This window comes from Rhincodon typus, chromosome 3, assembly GCF_021869965.1.
Source record: "Rhincodon typus isolate 14 chromosome 3, sRhiTyp1.1, whole genome shotgun sequence".
NCBI classification, from domain to species: Eukaryota; Metazoa; Chordata; class Chondrichthyes; order Orectolobiformes; family Rhincodontidae; genus Rhincodon; species Rhincodon typus.
In genome coordinates, this window is record NC_063334.1 from 94,845,894 (window position 1) to 94,870,216 (window position 24,323).

At 38.4% G+C, this 24,323-nt stretch overlaps 1 protein-coding gene across 1 annotated transcript in view; it reads right to left on the bottom strand.

Annotated features, from left to right (window-relative positions):
* Positions 1-1,274: 1,274 nt before the first annotated feature.
* mrps27 (mitochondrial ribosomal protein S27) overlaps positions 1,275-24,323 on the bottom strand; it is an 81,946-nt gene continuing 58,897 nt past the window's right edge. The window contains exons 9-11 of the mRNA XM_048595145.1: positions 21,646-21,788; positions 11,899-12,060; positions 1,275-1,807 (exon numbers count right to left, since the gene is read on the bottom strand). Coding sequence (XP_048451102.1) covers positions 1,568-1,807; positions 11,899-12,060; positions 21,646-21,788 — 545 coding nt within the window. The 3' untranslated portion in view covers positions 1,275-1,567. The remainder of the gene's footprint in view (positions 1,808-11,898; positions 12,061-21,645; positions 21,789-24,323) is intronic.

Below are 24,323 nucleotides of genomic sequence, written 5' to 3' on the forward strand. Positions count from 1 at the left end.
TTGTATTATGGCTGATCTGTTAATCCAGAGGGCCAGGTAATGATCCGGGTTCAAATCCTGTCATGGCAGATGATGAAATTTAAATTTAATGAAAATCTGGAATGATGATGACCATGAATTCATTGTCAATTATTGGGAAAAACCCCTCTGATTCACTAATGTCCTTTAGGGAAGGAAAGTACCATCCTTACTCAGTCTGGCCTACATGTATCTCTAGCAATGTGGTTAACTCTTAACTGCCCTCTGGGAAATTGGTAATGGGGAAGGAATGGTGGCATGGCCAGTGAATCTCACACCCTGTGAATAAATAATCTAAAAGAAAACTCCCACTGAAGTCTCTTAAGAATACATTCTGTCCTAGAGGAAAAAAAACAATTAAATTCCTTACCCATCCAGATTATTTCCTTAACACAAGTGTCAAGTTTTTCAAAACCCAGTTTAGCATGAATACTTTTGTTTTATCTCATTTTCAAGTTTACTCTTCTCAACCTTAGAATCCTCTACTATAGGCCTTTCCCCTTCCACCTTCATTTCTCATTTGAACATAAAAAGGAGCCATTCAGTTGAAAAAAAACCTACATACTCCTGCTCTAATTTCCCTGAAGAAAACATGCAATGACCTTTAACGGCAACATTACAGTCTTGCAAAAAAAAATCACAGAAGTGGTTTTACTAGTTCGTTTAAATTGATAGAAGTGATATATCAGTGTGACTGGACACAAAGCTAAGTGCAAGAACATAAAATGAATGCAGACAGAATTTTATATTGTGTGCTTCATCCATAACTTCTAAAAATTTTCAAATAAAAGTCATGATTTAGAAGTGTTCAGTAATAAACAACTAAACACCAGCATTTTTATTTTATGACTGTCGTTTGTTAGTTTACTTGCTTATTGATGTCTTGATGATCTGAAGCAGACTTGAATTGGTCATATAGCATGATTTAACAAAGATAAAGGTGCAAATACAAGGGGGATTTTTTACCATCTTTAAACTCTCAGTAACCAAAAAAAATACATCAATTACTGATATTTTAAAATGGAATATGGATAAAATTACTTTGTGAATCATTTTCTGATCATAACTTATTACCAATTACATAAATTTCCATCAGAATTCTATTTTATACAGAGGACTTTACAGCCCTACAAACAACTTGAGAAATTATCACAACCGCTAACCTCTGAAAGTTATACTCTCCTAATGGCATTGAGATTTGTTTCTAATGATTTTATAAAATATTCATCTCCTTTAATAGAATAGCTGACAAAATATTGTTTTCTGGAAATAACTAGCTTTTTTATTTTAATTTTGTAGTTAGATATTGATTTACAGTTACTGTGAAATTACAATATTATGATCCATATACAGATGTCCAGATTGAAGTGGCTAAGGAGAAAAAGTGCATATTTACAACACTGAATTCATCGATCAGCAAGACTCAAATTATTCATATTGCTTTAAAGCTTTGAAAAATGACTGAAACAACATGCGCATTCTGCAATTTATGACACAATTTCATTAATAGGTCGATATCACTTGCAAAGAAGGTGAAGCATAACTAGGCTTAAGTTGCGGCTTTTGCTGCTAGTCTGGCTTCCTTCTCTTGGCGAGCCTTCTCCTTCATCTCCCTTTCTCTCTGAATCAGTGCAGCACGTTCTTCTTCCCATTTTTCTAACTTCTTCTCATATTTAAGGATTTCATCAGCTTCAGATGCTGGGAGATTTTCTTTGACCAGCTTGTCTGTCAGTGTCAACAGATTTTCACTTTCAATCTTTCCAATAGACTCCAGCTTTGCATAAAGTTTCTATCAAAGAGAACCAAAGTTACATGTTATCACCTTTAGAATATAAATCTAGAAAGGAGATTCCACTCGTTTACAAACAGACGCATAGAAACAGTATTGGAAACCGAAAAAACATAAAGAAATGTGTGAATATGATCTGCAAAGCAATTTGTTCTTAGCATCAGTGCCATCATTGCACCTTTTGTCCTCCAGATTCCTGCAAAGATAATCAAAGTGCTGAACTAGGTGTTAAGAACTAAGAAGAAAAAGGTGTCTGCAAGATTGAGATAAACATTAATTCTGGAGGGAGTAACTACACATTTTTCATAAAGAGGGAAGTGCAGCAGATAAATCAGACTATAAAACATAGGAATAAAATTCAGCTATTCACGTCCATCGAGTTACTCCACCATTCACTGTAATCAAGGTTGATCTCAAATCCACTTTCCTGCCTTTTCTATAACCCTCAATTCCCTTACTGATTAAAAATCCATTTATGTTAGCCTTGAGAATATATAATGACTCAGTGTCAGCCACTCTCTGTCGTAAAGAATTCCACGTTCAGAGAAGAAACTTCTCCTCATCTCTGTATTAAATGTCCAACACCTTATTTTGATGCCCACTGGTCCTAGGCTTTCCCACAAGGGGAAGCAACTTTTCCACATTTACAAGTCAACTACTCTAAGAATCTTGTATATTTCAATAAGGTTACCTCATATACTTCTAAATTCCAATGAGTACATAACCTACTCCACAGAAGCCAGTCCCTCCACAACTGATAACAATCGAGTGGACTTTCCCTGTCTCCAATGCCAGTATCTTTATTTCGATAAAGGGCCCACACAGGGTTCTAGCTGTGATCTGTTCCTTGTACAGTTTTAGCAACAAAAATCTCCCTACATTTATATTTCCATTCCCTTTGAATGTCCAACATTCCATTTGCCTTCTTCATTACCTGCTTAACTTGGTTACTAGTTATTTGTGATTTCCAAATCCCTCTGTTGTGTGGCTTTTGGCAGTCTTTCTCTATTTAAATAAAACTCAGCTCTTTTATTTAATGTCATAATTTAATTTAATCTTTATTTAACCTTAATGCACAACCTCATTTTCCTACATTATATTCCAGCTGCCAAGAGAAAAGATAGATGGTATTGTTGGGAATGCATATTTATAATTATGGATTACATGAAGATTTGGAAGATGTTGAACTGTTTGGACACATTTTGGAATAAAGAGTTAATTTCCCTTAATTGCTGGAACACCTATTTTTGGGAGACTGTGGGACATTTGTGCTGATGGTTGGCTAGCGACCTTGCTGGATTAGACTTGCGCTTCAAACATTTGGGAAGTCAAGAGGGAAGAAAAGAGAAGCAGCAGTAAGGAACAGTACTTTCCCTCCCACTTCTGCAGGTTGAAATTTGGGAACCTCAACGTCAATGCGACAATATTTTGATGATATTGCAAATCATGAGAAGCTGAAATGTGACCACTGTCCAAAAACTAAGAACCAGTTTGGTTTCTCGCTGAACTGAGCGTTTGTTTGAAAGATCTTACATTGGTACAAGGCTCTCAGCAATTTCATTCTGTCAGCAAGAAGCACAGTGGAGTGTACAGATTCATCAACCTCTTCTTTATCTTAGAGACCATTGGCCAATAGGGGTATATTTTTCCTGTGATATTTTTTGTAAAATATAATTTTTGCAGTATTCTTGTTGTCCTGTGTGTGAGATATGAAAGGAGACATAGTTCTAATTCTGGATTATAGCTTGGATATTAGCCAATTTGACACTTGTTTTAAGGACTGATTTTGTGTTATAATAAACAGATGATTTTGAATTTTTTTTGAAGAAGTTTACTGAATGGTCGAGGGGCTTTCTGGGTAGTAGTACCAAAGGGAAACAATTGGCCATTTTGGTGACTGAATTTAAACAGTGTGACTTGGGCTAGGGGTTAGGGGTGGGACTTGATTAACCGCACATTCCTCCCATCACGGTCTTAACAACTTTCATCTGTCATCAGAACTGAAGACTCAAGAAAAAAACAGACCTCTTTAGGATGGGCGGAAACATGCATAGTCAAAGTGTGGAATGGAAATCAGGGAAAACTATCAGATACACCAATCAGAGAGAGAAAGAGAAAATGGCTAGTTCTGGGTACCACACTTTAGGAAGCATGAAGCAGCTTTGGAGAGGGTGCAAAGGAGCTTTACCACTATCTACTTGAATTTCTCCTTTATAATAGAAGAATCAAATAGAAAAATAAGGATGTTACGCTTTAGTTATAAAGGGTGTTGATGAGATCACATCTCGATTACTGCAAACAGTTTTAGCCTCCTTACTTAAGAAAGGATGTAAATGCATTGGAGGTGGTTCAGCACTGCTCTACTAAATTAATGAGTGGGTTATCAAATGATGATCAGTTGGACAACCTGGGCCTACTTCCACTGGAATTTGGAAAAGTGATAGGTGACTTGACTGAAGTGTATAAGGTCCTGGAGAATTTTCTGAAGAAGGGTCTCGACCCGAAACGTCAGCTTTCCTGCTCCTCTGATGTGCTTGGCCTGCTGTGTTCATCCAGCTCTACACCATGTTATCTTGTATAAGGTCCTGAATGGTTTTGACAGGGCGGGCAGGAGGTTGAGAGGTGACCTTATACAGGTTAATAAAATCATGAGGGGTATGGACAGAGTTAATGGTAGGTGCCTTTTCCCTAGGGTGGGGATTTCAAGACTAAGGGGAATATTTTTAAGGTGAGAGGAGAGAGATTTTAAAAAGACAGAGGGACAGTTTTTTTTTACACAGAGGGTAGTTCGTGTGTGGAATGAACTTCCTGAGAAAGTGGTGGATGTGGGCACAGTTACAACATTTAAAAGACTGAGATAAGTACATGAATAGCAAAGGTTTGGAGGCTTATGGGCCAGGGGCAGGCAAGTAGCACGAGATTAGTTTAGGATTATGTTCGGCATGGACTAGTTAGGCCGAAGGGTCTGTTTCTGTGCTGTATGACTCATTGACTCTTATGGATTTGTCCAGAACTAGGCGGCACTGTTCTTAAAATTAGGAGTCACATCTTTTCAGTACAGAGGTGAAGGGAAGATTTTTTTCTTTCAGGATTCTGGACTTTTGAACTCTATTCCCTCACGAAGCAGTAGAGGCTGGGTCACTGAATGGTTTTCAGACAGAGGTGGATAGACTCTTGTTAAACACTGAATCAAGGGTTATTGGGGTATTCGAAACACAAATAAATCAGCATATTCCTACTGAATGGTTGAGGGGCTGAATAGTATATTTTTATTCCTATTTCATATATTTGTATACTTTCATCACAACAAGGAGGGTTAATCAGTAGAGGTGATCAAAAATTTGAGGACGTTTGAAAGAGTAAATAAGGAGAAACTGTTTCCAGTGCCAGGAGACTCAGTAAGCAAAGGTAATTTCCTAAAATAGTGCCAAGAATTAAAGATTTCAGGAAGGCTGAGATGAGTGAAACTTAGGCTGTTCACCTTAAAACATAAGAAGAGGCCAAAAGACAGAGGTGAGCTGTTGGGACTGCAACTGTTTAAAATTATATATTAAAGACTTGGAGGAGGGAAGCAAATGTACTGTAGCCAAATTTTTAGATGACACAAAGATAGGTTGTGAGGCAATTTGTGAGCGGGATACAAACAGTTTACAGAGAGGTATTGATAAATTAAGTAAGCGGGCAAAAAGTCAGTAAAAGGAGTTGGAAAATGTGAAATTGTTAATTTTGGAAAGGAAAACAAAACTACCAATATTATTTAAATGAAGAAAAACTCTAAAAGTCTGCAACACAACGGGACTTGGTGCTACTTGTATTTGAAACACAGAAAGCTAGCAGACAGGTGCAGCAGGTAATCAGGAAGGCTAATGGAATGTTGGTCCTTATTTCAGGTGGGTTGGAGTATAAGAGTAAGGAAGTCTTACTGAAACTATACAAGGTGCTGGTGAAGCCTCATCTGGAGTACTGTGAGCAATTTTGGTTCCCATACTTTATGAAAGATATCAAGATTAAAAGGATGTTGCTGGAATGGAGGGTTTGAGCTATAGGGAGACATTGAATAGGCTGGGGCTATTTTACTGGGGCGTAGGAGGCTGAGGGGTGATAAATGTTTACAAAATCATGAGGCGAATGGATAGAGTGAATAGCCAAGGTCTTTTTCCCTAGGGTAGAGGAGTCCAAAACTAGGGGGTACAGGTTTAGGGTCAGAGGGGCAAGATTTAAAAGGGACCTGAAGGGCAACTTTTTCATGCAGAGGGTGGTGCATGTATGGAACGAGCTGCCAGAGGTGTGGTGGAGGAGGATACAATTACAACATTTAAAAGGCATCTGGATATGTACATGAATAGGAAGGGTTTAGAGGGATATGGACCAAATGCTGGCAAATGGGACTAGATCAGTGTAGGATAGCTGGTCGGCATGGACAAGTTGGACCGAAGAGTCTGTTTCCATGCTGTATGACTCTATGAATAAATTTTATTTTGCAGTAGTTAATATGAATTAGACATTCTGCTCTAGAGTATGTATTGACAGTAAGTTCAATAATATCTTTTAAAAGTGAATTGGATATGTACTGGAAAGAAGACAATCTGTAGAACTGTAGGAGAAAATCAGGTGTGTCGGATTAATTATACTGCTCCTTTCATCGACTGCCACAGACATGACAAGTCAAATTGACTCCTTCTCACCAACAGGATCTTGCGCACGTGTGTGAAACCAATGTTGTACAATGAGGAGTTGCTCTGAACTAACAGGGACACTAATTAGAAAGCAAAATCCCTGCAGAGGTGCCCATACTTCATAGCTGATTTTCTCCCTCAACTTTTGTCCTGAACCTTCCCACAATCTGAAACTAATTTGTACAAATCACCTCTCCTTTCCATTGTATGAGACTGTGCTATTCACTTTGGTCACTGTTCTGATCATACCTTGGAATCTCCACATTCTTTAAAGTGCTAGTAAGGAGCTGATTAAGACTAAAACATTAACTCTTGAAAGCAGAAAGCAGCTCAAAAACTGTTAAGTGCTTTGTAAATTGTTAATTCATGGGATGCAGATACAACTATCTATAATAGAATTTATTGCATATCTCTAATTATGTTTGGGAAGGTGGTGGTTACAACACACACACAGAGTTTGACCCACAGGTAATGAAAGAACAGTGATACAGTTCTGAGTCTGAGTCAATCTGATAAGTGGCTTAGAGGAAAACATGCAGCTGGTGGTGTTCCATTCAGCTGCTGCCCTTATCCTTTTTTTGTAGAGATCAGAGTTTGGAAAATACTCCTTTTTTAAAGTTGGCCCCTTTCTAAATACATAGAGATCCATTATTTTTCTTAATTTTTCACTAATCTTTGGAGCAACAAAACACAAATACCTAGTGGCATATTACCTACTGTTTTAAAATAAAATGTTGGCCCAAGTGATTATTAGCAGTTATTAGATTAAGTTGGAGGCTCCTTGTCATTCTACAGGGAGATCATCTGTTCAGCAGGCCAAAAGATTAATCATCTTCTTTGTCGTGGGACAATTGAAAGTTTAAAAACCGAAAGAACTGCAGATGCTGTGAATCAGGAACAAAAACAAAGTTCTGGAAAAGCTCAGCAGGTCTGGCAGCATCTGTGAAGGAAAAAACAGAGTTAACGTTTCGGGTCCTGTGACCCTTCCTCAGAACTGATGGTGGCTGGGAAAATGTCAGTTTATATGAAAGTTTGTTTCTTTCAACTTGATACCGTGACAGAAAGTCAAGTGAAACACATATGTCAGCACAGAATACATCATAGTTAAAACCAGTAACATTCTCCTTTATGCTAGCAGCTAAAACAGTGACACCAATTATAACAAGCTGTCTTTGAGGAAAATGGAATCTCTCTTGATCGTTTAATCTCAAAATGTCTCAACAGTCAAATCAATTTTTAAATTATAATCTATGTAATAAACTTCACAACAATGCTCCTGTTTTTATGCCCAGTACATTCATGTACTTGATCCTTTAAGGATTCACAGATCCCTCTTAAATTGAGTGGATTTCAATCCCACCAACAGCCTCCATTGTGTAATGATCTCAGCTGATGGTGATGTTGAACAAGTGATTCCAGTGAAGCCTGGCTTGATAGACCATAAATTTTATTTTTGCAATTATGTTACTGAAGTGGTCAGTCACTGAACATGCTCACATTGTATTTCATTGTACTTCTACCAAAAAAAAAAGTTCATTGCACAAAAACAAAACAGAGCTATATATAAGACAATTTTAAATGATCTAATCAGAAATAGCAAAATGAAAGATTCAACTCTTTTTCTCAGCAATATTCCTTTCAGACAATCAAGTCCAGTGAAATATTACTCCTCTTCACCATAAAATTTCTTAATCAATTGACAAAGTCGTAAGTGTTCCCTTTCAGCAACTTTCTGCCTATTCACCAGATATGATTCTCTCCATGTCTCTCTAGAATAATACATTTTCTAAAACTTTAACAACTTTGAGGGTGCTAAAACAGTTTACGCCTGCTTTCCAGCTCTGATTGCCTGGAAACTGCTAGAACTAAAAATATCCTGCTGCTAGAATTGATCTTTTCTTCTGAACTCAACCTACTTCTCATCTCTGGCTCTTCCTTCCCTGGTCATTAAAAAATCATATCAACAATATGCAGCAAATATCTCAGCAGGTGGCTTGTTAGTCATTGAACTTAAATCAAATGCTTTCTTGAAAGGGTTGTATTTAGCTCACTGTTCCAAATAGTTTTCTGTGCCTATTTAATAAAAGATCAGACCATCACAACACAGAAAAAAAAGTCTCTCTATTTTAGAATCCAAGTTCCCAATTAATAACATAAATTCCAACACATAATATGATTAGTGTTATCATCTAAATTTTAAAAATAAAGTAAATTGCTAAAACATCACATTCTAACAGGGTTAAATGTAAGCAAGCCTGTGCAATGACAAAATATTAAAAGCATTCAACTTTCCATGCAAACCAAACCACTGATCCTTCATGTACAGTACACTTTTCTAAAATATGCCGTGTATGCTCTTATTTTACAGTTTGCAACAAAATACTATCTTACAAAATTAACAAATAGGTCAAACAACTGAAGAACAGCAGAGGATGTTTAAAGAAACACTTAACATAAAACAAAAAAAAAGTTTATACCCCTGACAGGGAAAATCTCTACCTCACAGAAAATACAGCCATGGACAACTGAAGAGATAAGGGACTGTACAAAATTAAAAGAAAGTGTTTACAAAAATGCAAAAAAAGCACTGATCTTGCTGAATAGGAAAGATACAAGGATGAGCAAAGGGCCACAAAACAGCTTATAAGAGTTACTAAAAGGGATTATGAAAGGAAATTTGCCAGGGACACCAAAATCAAGAATAAATGTTACAGTTACATAAAAGGAAAGGTGATAGTCAGATGCAGTGTGACGGGATATGTCTATGAATATTACTTATATGGACCCAAAAAGGCATTTGATAAAGTCCACATAAGAGAGTGCTAACTAAGGCAGAAGCCCATGGAATGGAGGATAAGTTACTGATGTGGCTTTGAAATTGGTTGAATAGCAGGTGACAGAAAGTAGAGATAATGAGTAGGTACTCAAATTGGCAGAATGTGACCAGTGGTATCCTACAAGAATGTGTGTTAGTGCCTTAGTTATTCACTTTTATTCACAATTATTTATTAATGACTTGGATAATGGTATGGAAAATCATACATATGATGATGACACAAAGTTAGGCGGCATTTAGAGAGTGTAGAATACAGCATAAAATTACAAAGGGATATTGATATGGGCAAAACTGTGGTAGATGGAGTTCAATGCAAATGAGTGTGAAGTTATCCATTTTGAAACTTAAAAGGATAGATCATTGTATTTTCCAGATGGTATGAAGTTAAATACAGTGGATATCCAAACAGATATAGGGGTTCAGGTCTTTTGAATATCACAAACAGTGTGGAAAGTAATCAAAAAGGCTAGTGGAATGCTGGCTTTTATTTCTAGAGCACTGAAGTACAAGGATGCAGAAGTTATGGCACAGTTATACAAAACTCTGATTTATCTGCGTTCCACACTTTAGGGAGGATGCATTAGCTTTAGAGGGAGTACAGCATAGGTTTATAAGAATGATACCTGGACTTCAGGAGTTAAATTATATGGGACATTACACAAATTAGGCATGCTTTCTGTAGAATTGAGAATAATAAGGGGTTATCTTATCAAATATCTTTTGAGATATTAACAGAAAAAGATAGGTTAGATAAAGATAAACTATTTCCACTGGTTTGGGATTCTGTAACTAAGCAGCATCATCTGAGTATTAGGGCCAGAACATTCAGGAGAGATGTTAGGAAGCACTTCAACATACAAAGGGCGATTTGGAACTCTCTTCCATAAATGGTAGTGAAAGCAGGATCAATTGTTAATTTTAAATTTGAGATTAATAGTTTTTGTTAAGCAAAAACATTAAAGGATGTGGATCAAAGGCAAGTAAATGGAGTTAGACTACATTCAGCTGTGATATCATTGAATGGTGGACCTGGCTTGTAGGGTGGAATGGCCTACTCATGTTCGTATGTTCCTAATTTCTGTTCCTTCATTGATTACATTCCATTTCTCAGCCAGCGGTGCGTAATTATATTTTAGTTTGCAATTAAGTTTCAACACAACATTGAAAAGTCACAGGTAGACAAGGTAGTGAAGAAGGCGTTTTTTGGTACGCTTGCCTTTGTTGGTCAACGCATTGAGTAGGATTTGGGACATCATGTTGCGGCCGTACAGGACATTAGTTAGGCCACTTTTGGAATACTGTGATAAATTTTGGTCTCCCTGTTATAGGAAAGATGTTGTGAAACTTCAAAGGGTTTAGAAAAAAATTACAAGCATGTTGCCAGGGTTGGAGGGTTTGAGCTATAGGGAGAGGCTGAATAGGTTGGGGCTATTTTCCCTGGAGCGTTGAAGGCTGAGGGGTAACCTCATAGAAGTTTATAAAATCATGGGGGCATGAAAAGAGTGAATAGTCAAGGTCTTTTCCCCAGGATAGGATAGTCCAAAACTAGAGGGCATAGGGGAAAGGTTTAAAAGGGACCTAAGGGGCAACCTTTTTCATGCAGAGGGTGGTGTGTGTATGGAATGAATTGCCATGGGAAGTGGTGGAGGCTGGTATAATTACAACATTTAAAAGGCATCAGCGTGGCTATATGAATAGAAAGGGTTTAGAAGGATATGGGCCAAATGTTGGCAAATGGGACTAGATTAATTTAGGATATCTAGTCTGCATGGACAAGTTAGACTGAAGGGTCTGTTTCCGTGCTGTACATTTTTATGACTCTAAATGAAGTACTAACTGCATAGTACACAGTGCATTTTAGTTCTAAGGCACTAGCTAACTGAAACAGCAAGAAATAAAGCTGGGTAAGGAAATTTGACAAGTTGGAAGAGCTCAATACAGCATGACAAAATAGGTGATTTGTCATTATTGGCAGATCAAAATATCTAAAGTGACATTTGGCACATCCCTGCAGACACAAGTATGCACTGCCTTGAATCTTGATTTGCTTGTCAACATTCTACTTCCAATTTGAATCAAGGTCAAGGCACTGAATGGTTGTTTTGTAATGAACACTGATGCTGTTGATTAGAAAATAAAAATTCCTGACCGGTCGTGTCACTCCAAACTATGTTTTCAATAAAAGATGAGCTAATGCTATGTTTCTCTAATAAATGTGATGGAAATGTAACTGTTTTAAGTTGTTGTATGGGAGAATTTCAAACTTAAGCATTTCAAGACAAATGTAAAACATATTGGAAGAGTTGCTTAAATAACTAAAGTAAAACAACATTTTCTTTAGTTGCCACTAATAAATGCCTAACTGAGAAAGGCTTGAGATTAGATTCTGACATAAAATAATACATTGGGGATACTGGGAAGGAATATTTAGTGTGACAGTGATCTCAGACTCTCCTGGGACATTTTCGCAATGCCTTTTTTCACAAGTGTTTCTTAATATAATTAGTTTTAGGTCTATTTCAGTTCAGTTGACTATTTCAATAAACACAAAATAGGAAGGATATTGATCGAATGAGTACCTTAAATTTGTTTAAGTATTCTGCAAGTTTTGATTTCTCATTTTCATCATCATCGCTGTCTTGAAATGCAGCATCTCGTCTTGTTTCCTGTGATTCATCTGTTGCCATGGATTCACTGGTCTCAGATGCTGCCATCTCCAATATAGTTGCCATGACATCCACCTGTAGAAAAACAGCAGCAATCTCCAGTGATTTCAACAGCTAATAAATCAGCATTTGCAGCTGATGTTTTGGAGACTGTGCTCCAGTGCCCTGATTTACTATGACTCTTTTGTTAACCAGGAACCTGAGATCATTTTCAAGTTCAGCTTTAAAATGTCAACAACATTCATGGAGTTCATGTACAGTCTGTTTGATATTGATGTACAATATTTAACCATGTTAAATTTCATGTTATTCTTCTGCCCACTTAGATATCTTAAACAACAGGCTCTCCACTGAGCTAATTGCTTTGGTCCCACTTGATCTCCAAATTTGGTTTGTGAATCCAGATCATTTACATGAAGTAGGAACAAACAAAGTCCCCTTGGTATTGAGAGTAGGAACAGAATATTTAAAGCTCAGGAGATCATTGTATGGCCCATTATGTCGAGCCAGCCTAATCTCACTTCTCAGCTCTTGGTCTATTGTCTTGTAGGTTGTGGCAATTCAAGTACTTAGCAGAGAATTTTTAAAACAAAAACACAGTCAGCATTTTTGCCTCAACCACACTTTAGGCATGAGTTCCAGATCCCACCACCCTCTGGGTCAAAATTCGTCTTGACAAGTCTTCTAATCTTTCTGCCATTTCCTTTAAATCTCTATCATTTTTAATTAACCTCTCTGCAAAATATACACACTGTTTCAGCCTCCCCATAACTTTATACAATTTCCCTTGAGCTTCATGTTCCAAAAGAAAACAATCCTAGTCTCTCCAAAACAACAAAAAAAAAACCAAGTGCTAGAAAGATTGAGTGGAGAAGGAAACAGAATTGATGTTGCAGGGACATGACCTTTTGTCAGAAGTCTTTTGCATGCATGAAAATGCCATGGAGTAAGACTCACTAGACTGCATTTTGGAAAGAACTGAAAAGCATTCTGACAGGCTGCAAAAAAGTCTAGGCCCGAAACGTCAGCCTTCCTGCTCCTCTGATGCTGCTTGGCCTATCAGTTACAACATGTAGTTTTTAATCATTAACCTAGACTCTGAAGCTTTTGTTCCAGATTGTCCCCACTTTCTGCATGAAAATTAATCTGTTGAGGGAATGCTCTGTTCCATGTGGCAGACTTGCCAATACTATCATTTTGTATTTGTTTGAAAGATGCTCAGAAAGAAATGAAGAGAGTGTGGAATGAATCTTAATCTGTTCCTTGCCATTACTACCGGCAACATGCAAATGGTACAGGACAATTCACTTAGCTTGCTGCAGCTTTACACCGTAGGAAATAAAAATCTGTAGGCACGTCCAAACTTGCTTTAATGAGTCAAATAAATACTTCACTTCAAAATAGGATGGCAGCAGATAAAACAACAGGACAGTTCACTGGCCCAAAATCAAACCAAGCAGCAATGTCTGGCAAGCACACAGAATGAGTCCATCAGAGTGTTTCACCAGTGTCAATCAAGTATGATAAGGGCTTCCCTTCAAGAATAACCACAGGCAGCTCTGTGTAACAAAAATGTCATGATGACATTTTTGTTATGTGCTAAACATAAGATTCTCTATCGCTAATCTAAGATTCATTTCCAAGATGTATGGCAGGGTAGGTGTTCAAATGGGGAGCCCTTTATTCGCCCCTTTTGTTAATTTTCAAGCTCAAATCATTTCTAAAAAAGGAATAACTCCAGGCTTCAAGTTTGTAATTCCAGCTCCTGTGGCAAACTATCTCGAAACTGAACCTTACAAGGCTTGCCAGGTGTTAATTTACACAGGGCCATGGAATGTTTTCCAGAGATACGTAAAGAAATATCCATTTGTAAAATTAAATCAGCATTTTCATTTGTTACAAAGAGATATGGAATATAATAGTTCATTTCAAAAATAATTCATTAGATTTTGGAGTCAGCAGCAACCCAACTGCACTACTGCTCAACTGTTAGGAAGTTGCCCAAAGATTGAGTAATCGCAGTGGTATGATTCTTCCCTTTCCTGACATCAGTTTAATTCTGGCACCAAGTCAAAGGGATCGCTTCATTGCAGCAACCATGATACCAGCAGCCAATCACAGTGAAGTAATTAAACATAGTGACCAGAAAGTTAAAAGCATTTAATTATCCCTTACTTTTGATTTAGGTTCTCAAACCCCCAAGTTAATAATTACGCTTGGATTTAGATAGAAGCTCAAATACTAAAATAAAACCAAAATATGGAACTTCTAAAATTTGTAATTAATAAATCTGATGGTCTGCAGATATAAAAGTAACTTTTCAGGGTCAGTGAGGGGTCTCAGCAATTATGATGAAATTTATGCATCAGTAAATGTGGTGACGATGGGAATTTGTTGCAGAGGAGTGGAGAGGTTCTACTTTCTACCTCCAATACAGTTTATGTGGTGCTTTGTGTAAAACTTCAGTCAGCAAGTATTTAAAATTTTTGTCCAGTGCTTAATTGCTTAGTACAGGTATGGAAAAATAATTGCCTTAACCTAAAAAAGATGTAAATAATCCAGACTGAGATACTGTCCAGCAAATTATGTGTCTATACTGTAGTATGTTGGACAGCAAGACTGTCGCAAACAAATGTATCTGAAATTGATGTTTCTGTCTTAACTCTCTCCGGTTCAGAGTCATTGAACTAGAATGTGAGTGACAGTTTGCCCCAGACATTGGTCTCACCTTGTAGAGAGATGCAGGTTCTGATCAGGGTTGATGTCACTAATATTGTGCAGAATAAGGGGAACATATATGAGATAAAGAGATGAGATGAGAACAAAGATCTGCAGATGTTGATACTATTCAACAGGAATAATTCATTTGCTACCATGTGAGGATAACGATAAAGACTGCCAGAACGCAGATCATGACACCTTGGAGGAGGAGGTTGCCCAAAGGAGGGAGAGAGCAGGGGGATTTGTGACGTGGTAGTTTCAATAATTAAGGCAGCAGATAGTATTTCTCGCTAGGAGGATTGAGAGTTTTGCATAGTTTGTTGTTTATCTGCTACCAGAATGAGATAGATCTCAAACTAATGTGAGAGTGTGGGAAAGGACCTAGTCATTGTAGTTTATATTGGAGTCAACAATCCAGGCAGAAATAGACAAGATGCCCTGTTTACAACATACCAGAAGAAAACCTAGAGGGTTATAAGCCAATGTTTCCTGTAAACTGCGCAGGTTCACTAATGTGCTTTAGGATTGGTTCATTAATGTCCTTTAGGGAAGGAAACTGCCATTCTTACCTGGTCTGGCCTACATGCAACTCCAGACTCACAGCAATGTGATTGACTTTGAACTGCCCTCTGGGCAATTAGGATGGGCAATGAATGCTGCCTAGCCAGCGAATCCCTCATCCCATGAACGAACAAAGAGAAAACAAGGTGCACAGCTATGTAACAATTGGGAATGCACAATGCAGGGATCAAATAAGCCACACACACAGGGACTTTAAAGAAAATTTTGCTTAGGTATATGATTGTATGGACTAATCAAAGCAAAAAAGCCTATAGTGCACAGCAAACAGGGCTCAGGGGGAGGATTTTTTATAATCTCTAGATTACTATGTAATCCACGTGCAATTTATTGTTGGGCTAAGCAGAATTGTGATGTGACCATGAAGCTGAAAGGTTGCTGTGAGAAAGATAGAATCCATTTCATGTCCTCAGTATTGGACAGAGGTGCACAGAAACTAGGTTGACACCAATGTCCTGAAGGAAAGCATAAATCGAGGGCCCATGGGCAAATTAAATAGTTGGAGGGCTGGTTTGGAAATTGTAGTGTTAATAATAGCAAACAAAAGTGAAGAAAGTCAACGCAGATGTGACCATTTAGTATTACAGGTGAAGGAAAAACAAAAAGAAAAAAAAACACAGGAGGGAGAAATAAAAAACAGGACTGAAATTACAAAATACTTATAAAAACAAAGAAGGTTGGAACTCTCTTCTGAAAATTGTTAATTTTACATTTGAATTTGATTGATTTTTGTTAACTGAAGTATTAAGGCTATGGTGAAAAGGCTGTCAAATAAAGTCAGGCTGCAGATCAACTATGATTGAACTGAAAGGCAAAAAAAGCTCAAGTAGCTAAATAGATTCCTCATCCTGCATTTCTGAAGCAAGTAAAACATTAAAGCTAAATCAAGCATAAGATGGCACAAATTAATGGTTCTTTATCCAATTGCTGTGTATAAGGACAAGACTGAATGAATTGCAGGCATAACTTCAGTTTGGAAGGTATGTAACAGAACCATTACTGAGACATGATTGGAAAAAAGTCAAATCTGGGAACTGAATATATCAATTGTACGGTCTACAGGAAAGACAGAAAAAATGGTAAAGGGGAGGAGTAACCTTAGTGATTTAGGATAAAACCATAGACAATAGGACAGGATATAAAGAGAGGCAAACAGGCAATCAAGTTTTCACAGAGGAGGGTAATGCTGCTAGTGTGGTTTTCCAAAAGACATTTGATACAGTGCCGCAGAGCAGACTTAGGAGCAAAGTTACAGCTCATGGAATAAAAGGGATAGTAGCAATGTGGACACATAATTGGTCGGGTGATAGGAAAGAGAATAAAAATTAATGGATATTTTTTGAGGCGGAGGAAGGTTTGTAATAGAGTTCGCCAGGAGTGATATTGGGAACTTTTCTTTTACTCATAATATACTTCGGCACAGAAAACAATTCTCAAGCTTGTAGATGATACAAAACTTAGAGGCACTGTACTCTGTGAGGGGGGCACTATAGAACCTCTGCAATGACAATTTGGTGGAGTTGGCAGATAGATGGCAGATGAAGTTCAATGTGGAGAAGAATGAAGTGATATGTATTGTGGAAAAGGCATGGAGAGACAGTATAAAATAAAGGGTACTTTCTGAAGGTTTTGCAGGAGCAGAGAGACCTGGGTGTAGACATAAAAGGTGGCAGGACAGGTGGAGAGAGCAGTTAATAATGCAGTTAATGAATGGTATCCTAGGCTTTCTGCAACAAGTACAGGAGCAGGAAGTTATACTGAACTTATACAAGACACTTGCTTGGCCTCAGCTTGAGTACTGTGCGTGGTTCTGAGTGTTACATTTTGGGAAGGATGTAAACACATTGGAGAGTATGGATCTAGTTATGAAGATACACTGGGGCTTTTTTCTGCAAGTGGAGAAGGCTAAGAGGAGATTGCACAGAAGTTTTCAAAATCATGATAGGTCCATACAGAGTTAATAGGAAGAATGGTTCCCACTTGTAAAAGTATCAAGAATGACAGTGTGCAGGTCTGAAGTAATTTGCAAAAAGAGCAAATGCAATGAGAGAAAAATGCTTTTTCAGACAGTGAGAAGCTAAGATCTGGAGTGCACTGCCTGGAATTGTGATGGAAGCAGGTTCAATCAAGGCATACAAGACGGCATTAAATGAATAACTGAATGTAAACAATATGCAAGGTTACTATAAGACCAAAAGACATAGGAGCAGAAATTAGGCCATTCAGCCCATTGAGTCTGCTCCGCCATTCAATCATGGCTGATAAGTTTCTCAACCCCATTCTCCCGCTTTCTCCCCGTAACCCTTGATCGCCTTGACAATCAAGAATCTATCTCTGTCTTAAATATACTCAATGACCTGGCCTCCACAGCTTTCTGTGGCAGTGAATTCCATAGACTCACCACTCTCTGGCTGAAGAAATTTCTCCTTATCTCTGATCTTAAAGGTCTTCCCTTTACTATAAGGCTGTGCCCTCAGGTCCTAGTCTCTCCCACCGATGGAAGCATCTTCCCAACATCCACTCTGTCCAGTCCATTCAGTATTCTGTAAGTTTCAATTAGATTCCCCCTCATCCTTCTAAACTCCAATGAGTATAGTCCCAGAGTCCTCAAATGTTCCTCATATGTCACTGTGAATAAAGCAGGAAAATGTCACAAAGTCATAATGCTTCAATGCTTCACAATGATCAGTGCCAGGCTTCAGCCATTTACAAACTACCTTCAGGACTTAGAGAAAAGAACTAGAATAATGCATCCCAGGTTTACAGAAAATATAAATGTCACCGGGGCAGTTAATTGTAAAAAGGATAAGAACAGGATACAAAGGGAATTAGACAGCTTAAGTGAGGTAATGAACAATAGGTGGCAGGTGGTACCGTTATTCACTTTTTTAAGAGAAAAGTAGAACATTTTTAATGGTAAGAAACTTTTAAATTTTTATGGTTATACAGAATTGGGCATCTTCACACAAGAAACACAGAAGGTTAAAATGCATGTGACACATACTATGCTAAATAGAAAGAGTGGCACAACAGAATAAGCATAATAAATGTTCCAACCATTTGATACAATACAGAGTAGAAAAGCAAAGAAGTTATAATGAATCTTTATAAAATATTGGTTCAGCCTCAACTGAACATTCCGTACACAGCACTTGAGGAAGAATGTGAAGCCTTCGGAGAAACTGCATCCAAGTTTCACAGTAACAGTTTCAGGGATAAGGAACTTCAGTTATAAGGTAAGGTTAGAGAAACTTGGATAGCTCTTAGAGAAGAGAAGACAGAGAGGAAGATAGAGATGTTCAAAATCATGAGGAGTCTGGATGAGTAGAGAAAAGTTGTTCAACTTGGCAGAGGTGTTGAGAAGAGAGGAAACACATTCAAAGGTGATTTGCAAAAGAACCAAAGGCTAGGAGAGATTTTTTTAAATGCAGCAACTAATTCAGATTTGAAATGAGCTTGTTCTGGAAGCTTACTCAATCATGACTCTGAAACAGAATTGGATAAGCAGAAAAAGAAAAAAAACATCTTATACAGCTATAGGAAAAAGATAGTAGTGGGGTTAGTTGAACTGTTCTTGTAAAAGTCTTTGAGCACCATTCCAGGATTTAATGTATATTAGGCAATTAAGGTAAATGACATATTGGCGTTTATAGCAAACGGGTTGGAGCAGAAAATGGTGAAGATACAGGTTTCTGAAACCACATCTGTTTACTGTGTACAGTTAAGCACTCTTATCCAAGGAAGAATATATTTGCAGTACGGTGAAGCTTCGTTAGATAATTCCTGGGATGAAGAACTTTGGACACTATTTTCTGGAAGTTAGGAGAATCAGAAGTAATTTCATTAATACTTTCTGAGGGAAGTTGACAGGGTGGACACAGAGATTGTTCCCTGTTTGGAGAGCCTAGAAATGAGAGTTAATCATTTAAGATTGAAATGAACCAAAAGTTCAGCAGCGTTATGAATTCATAGAATCATTAATCCGTACAGTGTGTAAACTGTATTTGGCCCAACATGTCCACACCGACTCTCCAAAAGAGCATCACACCCAAACTCACCACCTTACCCTGTCCCTGTAACCCTGCATTTCCCATGGCTAATCAACCTAACCTTTTTTTCCTTCTATTCATTTGTGGGATGAGGGTGTCACTGGCTGGCCAGCATTTACTGCCTGTCCCTAGTTGCCCTTGAGAAGGTGGCGGTGAGCTGCCTCCTTGAACTGCTGCAGTCCACCTGTTGTGGGTTGACCCACAATGCCATTAGGTGCGGAATTCCAGGATTTTGACCCAGCGACAGTGAAGGGATATATTTCCAAGTCAGGATGGTGAGTGGCTTGAAGGGGAACGTGAAGGTAATGGTGTTCCCACATATCTGTTGCCTTCTGTTATCTGTTATATCCTTCTAGATGGAAGTGGTCATGGGTTTGGAAGTATGGGTAATCTATCATGGCCAATCCACCTAAACTGCACATCTTTGGACTGTGGGAGGAAACTGGAGCACCTGGAGGAAATCCATGCAGACACAGGGAGAATGTGCAGACTTCGCACAGATAGTTGTCTGAAGCTGGAATTGAACCTGAGTCCCTGGCGCTGTAAGGCAGCAGTGCTAACCATTGAGCCACCGTGCTGCCCCAGTGGAATTCTGTATCCCAGAGGACTACGCTTGTTCAGCCCTTCAGTATATTCAAGGTTGAGGCAGATTGTTGAGCTCTAGGGCAATCAAGTGAAACTGGGATCAGGCAGGTAAGTGGAATTAGATTGCTGACCAGCCATGATTACATTGAATCGTGGAACTCTTTCTAGAAGCTAAAGGAATTACTCCAGTTCCCCTGTTCAGTTCGCAGCCACAGCTCATTCAACAAGGTATAACATTTTCAATGGATTTTTTAAAATTGTGACATTAACAGCATAAGGAGTGAAAGATTTCAATCATTCATACAGTTTCCTGTTACTTACTCTTTGCGATTGTTGGGGCAGCTCAACAGTGTAACAACGTTTTAATTTTGAGAACATAAACCTATGCAGCCTTCAGAAGTTGCCCTCAGTTTCAGCCGAGTATGAATGGAAAACACTGGCTTGCATTACTGCCACTGCAAATTCCAGGTCATTCTCCACAACACTACAAATATTGTAGGGCTACACTATCCACAGCATTTGTAAACACATAATAAACAATATTAAAGTTAAAAGTGACTAATCATTTATTTAGTGACTAGCTTTATAAATCAAGCCACCAATTTGTTGAATAATTGTCTAGTATTTTAGAGCACTGCATCCTATTGCCATGACCAAAAACATTACGAACACCTCCTCGAATCTGTTAAAGTATCTGAGCATGCTAATAGCAACAGACAGTTGTTGGCAATTAAATTAGATGGTCAATTTCCAGCATCATGTGGGTTATTGCTCAGCAATTACCCTCAGGCATAATGCAATTTTAGCAGTGCTGATGTAGTGTCAAAGAGAACATTCTATCCTTTGCTGACAATGTGTTTCATTGTCAAAATAGCTTTCAAAAATTGTTCAATTAATTCATCGTGTTCTGTTTGTAGAAGATACACAGATTAAAAATCATAAAAGTCCATTAAAATGTATTGCTCTGCAAGGGGTCCAGAAATTAAAGCGCCTCCTGATCACAGGACAGAATCCCTGGAATGGCTGCATGTCAATGAATGGTTTTGTCTGTATTGTGACTGCTGCTGGCCAAATCGTTACACAAAAGCAGGGCAATCCAGGTCAAACAGCAAGAACAGCTACTGCACAATACATAGGCAATGTTTATGCTCCAGACCTGCATACCCTTCTCAAGCTGAAGAAAGAATATGCTTTACATGAATGAAAATATTTGAAATCAACCAAATGAAATTTTGACACCTAAGACAGGACAGAGAATGGTGAATACAAAAAAAATATAAGCCACGTTCTTCCATTTGTACCTGTGGATCAGCTCCACTGTCTATTTCAAGCTCTTAAAAAGGAAACCAAAACATGTTGAAAATATTTCACATTTTACCTTTGAACTAGATATTTTGGCATTCTGAATGGATTCAATTGTATCATTCTCCTTTTACAGTATTGCAATATGTCAGAGTACCAGGAACAGTGGCTGACACAGGCTCCAGTCCCTATTCCACGTTCAGCATTCTTTTCAAGAGCTAAATGAAGATGAAAGGGGCTGAATTTCTATGATTTCTCACCTGTGCCCATTAAAATGAAAAATGAGTGTCAATAAGAATGGATACAGGACTCCCAAGTGCAACACGAGGTTTATAAGCAGATTGAATTTAATACAACGTAGTATTCCCTTACAGCATAGTAGAACGCAAATAATAAAGTAGTACAGTATTTCATTGTTTCTTACCGTTTCTTTGCAAAGCTTTATTTCATTTGATGCCGTCACTGTATTTTCCATCACATTTAGTGCACGATTCAAGTATCCTGGGGTCCACATGAGGGGCATGTTGGTGTAAACAGCACGGATCCCCTTAGCTAGTTCAATTTTTCCTGTTAAAGATTATCCACAGTTTCAGAATATTAGAATTGTACATAGGATCTAAAGCAGTTCAAACATCCTGCAGTTTTGTTTATCGAGGGGTATTCAGTTTTTAGGAAGGATAGACAAAAAGGAAACGGAGGTCGGGTAGCATTGCTGGTAAAAGATAACATTAATGCAATTAAGAGGAAGGACATTAGCTCTTGTGAAGTGCAATCTGTAGAGGTGGAGCTTAGGTTTTGTGTAATGAGAAAGAAATAATTGGCCATCTAGCTGTATGAGGCTCCTTGACGAAGAGTGACCGTAACATGACAGAGTTCTTCATTAAGGTAGAGAGTGAGGTAGATGACTCTGAGCCTACAGTCCTGAATCTAAATAAAGGATTCATGGTATGAGGTATGAGCTAGCTATAATATATTTGGAAATGTTACTTAAAGGCATAGTGGTGGCTTGACTATGGCAAACATTTAAAAAGCATGTGGAGGAACTGCAACAACTGCTTGTTCCAGTCGCGGCACAAGAACAAAAAGCGAAAGGTGGCCTGACCGTGTTTAACAAGGATTGGGAGCAATTTAGATTTCAGCAAAGGTTGGCAAAGTCATTGATAGAGAGGGTTGAAGTAGAGTAAGAGAATAAGCTTGTGTGGAACATACAAACTGATTATAAAAGCTTCAGTGAGTGAAGAGAAAAAAAAAAAAATCAGTGAAGGCAAATGTAGGTTCCTTGTAGTCAGAAATAGGGCAAGTTATAATGAGGAACAAAGAGATGGCAGACCATTTACATTCATATTTTGGTTCTGTCTTCATAAAGAAGGACACAAATAGAGTCCCAAAAATGTTGGAAAATGCAGAGTCTAATGAAAGGGAGGGAATGAGCAAAATCAGTACCAGTAGGGAATTGGTGTTGGGAAACTGATGGGATTAAAGCTTGATAAATCCCCAGAGCCCAATAATCCACATCTCAGAGTATGTAAGGAAGTTGCCCTACAAATAGTGGATGCATTGATGGGTCATTGTTCAAGATTCAAGCCCCAGATTGGAAAGTAGCGAATGTGACCCCACTATTTAAAAAAGGAGGTACAGAAATAAACGGGGTATTACAGACAAGTTAGCCTGACTTCAGTAATAGGGAAAATGCTATAGTACAGTATAAAAGATTTAATAGCAAAGTACTTGGAAGGCGGTGACCAGATTGGACAGAGTTAGTTTGCATTTACAAGAAGGGAAATCATGCTTGACAGAATAACCGGAATTTTTCAAAGATGTAAGTAGTAGGGAGAAGCCAGTGAACATGGTTTACTTGGACTTTCAGAAGGTTTTTGATAATGTCTAACATAAGAGATTAGCATATAAATGGGATTGGGGGTAGTGTACTGACATGGATAGAGAACTGGCTGGCAGACAGAATAAAAATGGGGTAGGTAATAAACGGGTCTTTTTCCAAGTGACAGGAAGTGACTAGAGGGGCACAGCAGGGACTAGTGCTTAGACCCAGCTGTTCACAATATTTAATTAATGAATTAGATGAGGGAACTAAATGTAAAATTTCCAAGTTTGCAGATGACACAAAGCTATGTGGAAAGGTGAACTGAGGAGGATGCAGAGATCCAGCCTACTTGAACTGGGACACTGATAGCGAAGTGTAGAACCCATGGGATCCAAGGAAATTTTGTTAACTGGATCCAGAAATGGATGAGTGGCAGGAAGCAAGGGCTCATAGTTGAGGGGTGATTTTCCAACTGGAATTCTGTGCCCACTGGGAACGTAAGAGGGTTCATCACTAAGTTCGCAAATGATACAAAAATTGGTAGGGAGGTAAACACTGAGGACGACAGCCCTAGATTACAAGAGGTTATAGACAGGCTGGTGAGGTGGGCTGATTAGTGACAAATTGAATGCAATCCAGACAAATGTGACGTGATGCACTTGGGCAGGTCAGACTATGCAAGGGAATACATGATGAATGGTGGGGCCTTGGGAAGCATCGAGAATCAGAGGGATCTTCATGCGCATGTCCACCAGCCCTTTAAGGTATAAGGACAGTTGGATAAATTGGTTAAGGTGGCAGATTGGATACTTGCCTTTATTCGCTGAGGCATAGGGTTTAAGAGCAGGGAGATTATCCTGGAACTGTGTAAGATGTTGGCTTGACCACAGTATTGTGTGCAGTTCTGGAAACCACAATATAGGAGGGACATGATTGAACTGGAGAGGGTACACAGGAGATTTACCAGGATGTTGCTTGGGCTGGAGTGTTTCAGTTATGGGAAGAGATTGGATAGACTGAGATTGCTTTCCTTAGAGCAGAGAAGACTGAGGGAGGACATGATTGAGATGTATAAAATTAGGAGGAGCCCAGACAGGGTCAACAGAAAAAACTTCTCTCCTTGGTTGAGGGGTCAATGACTTGGGGCATAAATTTAAGATGAGTGGCAGGAGGGTTGGACAGGGTGTGAGGAAAACATTCTTCACCCAGAGGGTGGAGGGGCTCTGGAACTCTCTGCCTGTAAGGGTGACAGAGGCAGACATCCTCACTAACATTTAAGA